At 36.3% G+C, this 4,288-nt stretch overlaps 1 protein-coding gene across 1 annotated transcript in view; it reads left to right on the forward strand.

The window, feature by feature from the left end:
* Positions 1–4,288, forward strand: part of LOC122355192 (melanopsin-A-like) — a 14,764-nt gene that overhangs the window by 2,432 nt on the left and 8,044 nt on the right. Inside the window, exons 2-6 of the mRNA XM_043253243.1 lie at positions 124–266; positions 486–619; positions 2,974–3,177; positions 3,285–3,456; positions 3,689–3,853. Of these exons, the coding sequence (XP_043109178.1) occupies positions 124–266; positions 486–619; positions 2,974–3,177; positions 3,285–3,456; positions 3,689–3,853 (818 nt within the window). The remainder of the gene's footprint in view (positions 1–123; positions 267–485; positions 620–2,973; positions 3,178–3,284; positions 3,457–3,688; positions 3,854–4,288) is intronic.

Consider the following 4,288-nt stretch of genomic DNA (forward strand, 5'->3'; position numbering starts at 1 on the left):
TGACCATGGGGCCCTTAGCAGCCACTTAGATCACTTATGTCTTGGTCCTTTATATATAAATGTAGCACATTGTGCTCATCTGAAATCATCTCCTGACATTCCCTTTTTTCTTTCTGTGTACAGGTGGCAATGGTGCAGGATGTTCGACATCCTTTCCCAACAGTGGATGTTCCTGACCACGCTCACTACACTATCGGTTCTGTCATTCTAGCAGTGGGCATCACTGGCATGGTGGGAAACTTCTTAGTCATGTATGCCTTCTGCAAGTAAGTCTAGATATATGTTGTTTGTGTGATAACCAATGAAATCCTGATTAGTTCTGTTTATCTCGGGTCATTGTTGCACTGTAAAGGCATGCAGCGCAGAATATGCTAAGATATAGACCAAGGTTTATATACCACTGGCATTCAAGAACAGTTACTAGAAATGGTTGAGCGTTTCTTTTGAATTGCAGCATTTGACATTTTATTTGTGTGTGTTTTCAGGAGTAGGAGTCTGAGAACACCAGCCAACATGTTCATCATTAATTTAGCTGTCACAGACTTTCTGATGTGTGTCACTCAGACGCCAATCTTCTTCACCACCAGTTTGCACAAGCGATGGATATTTGGAGAAAAAGGTAATCCAGATGTCAGATAGTCACAGCGCTTGATCAAACCCCTGGTTCATTTCCAGGATTTCATAGTTACTTGCACAGATGCTAAGTCAACTTTACAGGGTGAGTTCATGAGAAGAAAGTATAATGGTAAAGTATCTCAGTTGGAGAGGGATTATGCACTGATGCATAACTGTAGGAGAAGAAACACCTTAGTGTCTGTAGAGGTCAAAGCGTATGTAGATATGAATCAGTGTTTGGTCAGCTTGAACGTATTTCAGTTATAGTGCAAAGGGGCTTTTCGAAGTCTGTAGATGTAGCTAAAAAAAATGTGTAATTATAAACTCTGGAAAAAATATTTTTGCTTCATTAAGCTTATTGTTTGATGAATCAGTGTTCTGAAAAATAATTAGCGTTCTGCTTCATCAAGCTTTTTCAAGTGTATTATTATAGAGGTAGAATACAGTAGTAATTATGTTTTTATTGCCCTAGAATATATATAAACCAACATTTTTATAAAATCCTGTGAATTAAAATGAACCGTTTTATCAACACTTTTTGTTCAACTAATAAGCTTAATTTGTTATTGTTTTTTTGTATCTTGTCTCGTACTGTAAAATTTGTATCATAAAACGGTTGTCAAATATTAAATGTTTGCCTATCTGACGCCTGTGTAGAACAGGCAGAGAGACTAAACATCTTCCTATTAAGTAGATGATGTAATCTCTCATTCAAGCTCTTTTAAACATATTATTGAGATTATTTTGTATTAGTCCCAAAAAAACCATCCTGAAAGCACAATTGCATGATTACATATTCATCATGCAGTAGCATGTGTTGGATTAACGTGATGCTCTAATGTTAGGCTTTCAAATAATGCCACAGATAAAACAGAAAATGTCAGGTCATATAAGGATCCCTTGATCACTGATGGTCTTGTTTAGATTTGAAACCTTTTAAGCACTTAAAGTGTGTTCTTTGAAGTGAGGTAGTTACTGGATGGTTGATGAAGTGGAATGACTCAAACTCTCTTGAGGTCTCACTTCGACCTGAGGAATGTGTGAGAGATCTGCTGCGTTTCCTCTGAATGATGTTTAGAAAAATGAACGCGGCACCCACTCACTTCACCCATTCACAATCATTAGAATTACTGTGGTAGGTACAATGGTAGAAAAACTATTTCTTTAATGTTAGTATATAATATATACACATATGTGTGTGTGTGCTGTACGTATAATAAATTATATAACAACAAATTCATATTAATTCAGTATGTATTCATTAAATTAATTTAGGCATTTGCTAGGTTGCTGTGTGTATTGAGCAGTATAATGTCCAGTGAGCCAGTGATTATTGCAAAAATAAAACCCTTTAGAACGGTACAAGATCGTCTGATAATCTGAACATTATACATATATTCAAACAGTTTGTTGATATTCTTTTTCTCTCTGGTCTTCTCATAGCCAGGGCTATAATCAAGCAAAGGTTTCCAGCAATATTTAAATTAGCAGTCAATAAATAAGGGCTTTTCAGTGACAGGCTCTTAAACTTATGTAAAATACGTTTCCCCAGTATGTAAAATGAAAATCCTGTTTACATTAGTAACATTTCCAAAGCAATTATAGATTCAGAGGTCACAGGATTTTCCATTATTATTATAATTACAGATACACTGCCCGGATGTGCAGCTTGTATAAATGAAGAAGTATTCCTTTATTGATAAGAAAAACGAGTTCTTTTTCATCTAAAGCCATTTTCCAGTCTTATTCTTTTCATACAGCTTGACTGAGGTGGCTGATTTATTAGGACTGTGTAGTATGATTTATTGCTCATACAGTGTAGTAGAAGAAACAATGCGAAGGACTTGCTTTATTAGAGCAGCACTGGATTATTTATTCATAAACATAACATAAAAGGATTAGCTCACCTAAAAATCAAAATGTGATGAAAATGTCCACACCCTTAGGCCATCTAATATGTGGTTGACTTTGTTTCTTCATAATAATAGATTTGGAGAACATCAGCATTAGGTCACTTTAACCAGTGGGTCCTATGCAGTGCATGGGTGCCGTCAGAATGAGAATTGATGTGAACATAACAGTAATCCACATCACTATTCCACTGGTCATCTAGTCCATCAATTAAAGGGGTTACTCCACCCCAAAATTAACATTTTGTCATTAATCACCTACCCCCATAACAAACCCGTAAAAGCTTTGTCTTTTTGCTCACTTTAAACAAGTGAACAGGTGATATAATGCTATATTTCTCCAAATCTGTTCCAATAAAAAAACAAACTGAAGGTGAGTCAATTTTCATTTTTAGGTAAACTATTCTTTCTTCATATTTCATTTGTCAGTATTTTTCTCTCTCCACAGGTTGTGAGTTATATGCATTCTGCGGCGCTCTGTTTGGTATCTGCTCAATGATCACACTCATGGTCATTGCAGTAGATCGATACTTTGTAATCACTCGTCCTTTGGCCTCTATCGGCGTTATGTCACGCAAGCGAGCCCTGTTGATACTCTCTGCTGCTTGGGCGTACTCTATGGGCTGGAGCCTGCCTCCGTTCTTTGGATGGAGTAAGTGCTTACAATCACTCGCTGAAAGCTGCGAAGTTTAAATTCAATCCTCATTGTTCCTCTTCATTTCAGAAGCAGCAACATGCAATTGTATTTTATATTCTCAGGTGCGTATGTCCCTGAAGGTCTGCTGACATCTTGTTCGTGGGATTACATGACTTTCAGTCCTTCAGTACGAGCCTACACAATGCTGCTCTTTACTTTTGTTTTCTTCATCCCTCTCTTTGTCATCATGTATTGCTACTTCTTCATCTTCAGGGCCATCCGAGATACCAACAGGTAAATGCTTTTACCATGTTTATGAGCGCATGTTTCTGGACAGGAAAGAGGAAAAATACAATTTTTCTGTGAAGAAGTGGAGTATTATTTATCAATAAAAGATCAATTTTAGATTATCACTATGTTTCAGTGATACAAAGAGCTCGGCTTTGTAAACTGATTTATATGCTGTCTCTTCGTGTGCGTATTGTATCTATCTGTTTGTTTACACACCTGTATGATGATATAACAGAGCTGTCGGAAAAATCAATGGAGAAGGAGGACCCAGAGACTCTATAAAGAAGATGCATCGAATGAAAAATGAATGGAAGATGGCAAAGATAGCACTCATAGTGATCCTTTTGTATGTCATCTCCTGGTCTCCTTACTCTTGTGTGGCTCTTACCGCTTTTGCTGGGTGAGAATCAGTATGTCTCGCACCTCACAATCGCCCACATTGCTTGTTTGACATCCTTCTTGATGATTTTAGCTTTTTAGTATTTACTTCAGCTTTTTATTATTATTTAATGCTTTACCTGTGAGACCTAAAACAGCTAAATATTTGACGGATAAAGTCATACTTCACTTGCCACTAGAACTATACAAACTATTCACTTCTAGTGCAAGAATAAAAATGTTTTACTCTACTTATTTGTTCAGACAGTGCAAAGACTGTCTAGACACTCAGATATATGTCGTATTAAAAAGAGCAGAGATCGCTTTAAATTAAAGATGTAAATGTAGATCTAAATCATCATGAGGTACAGTGTTCTGTGTAAGAAGCATATATTTTTCAAGGTAGTTATAAGCAGCTAAGAAAAAAATATATAACTTTGGCACTAAATTAATATAA

This window comes from Puntigrus tetrazona, chromosome 12 (assembly GCF_018831695.1).
Source record: "Puntigrus tetrazona isolate hp1 chromosome 12, ASM1883169v1, whole genome shotgun sequence".
Lineage (NCBI taxonomy): Eukaryota > Metazoa > Chordata > Actinopteri > Cypriniformes > Cyprinidae > Puntigrus > Puntigrus tetrazona.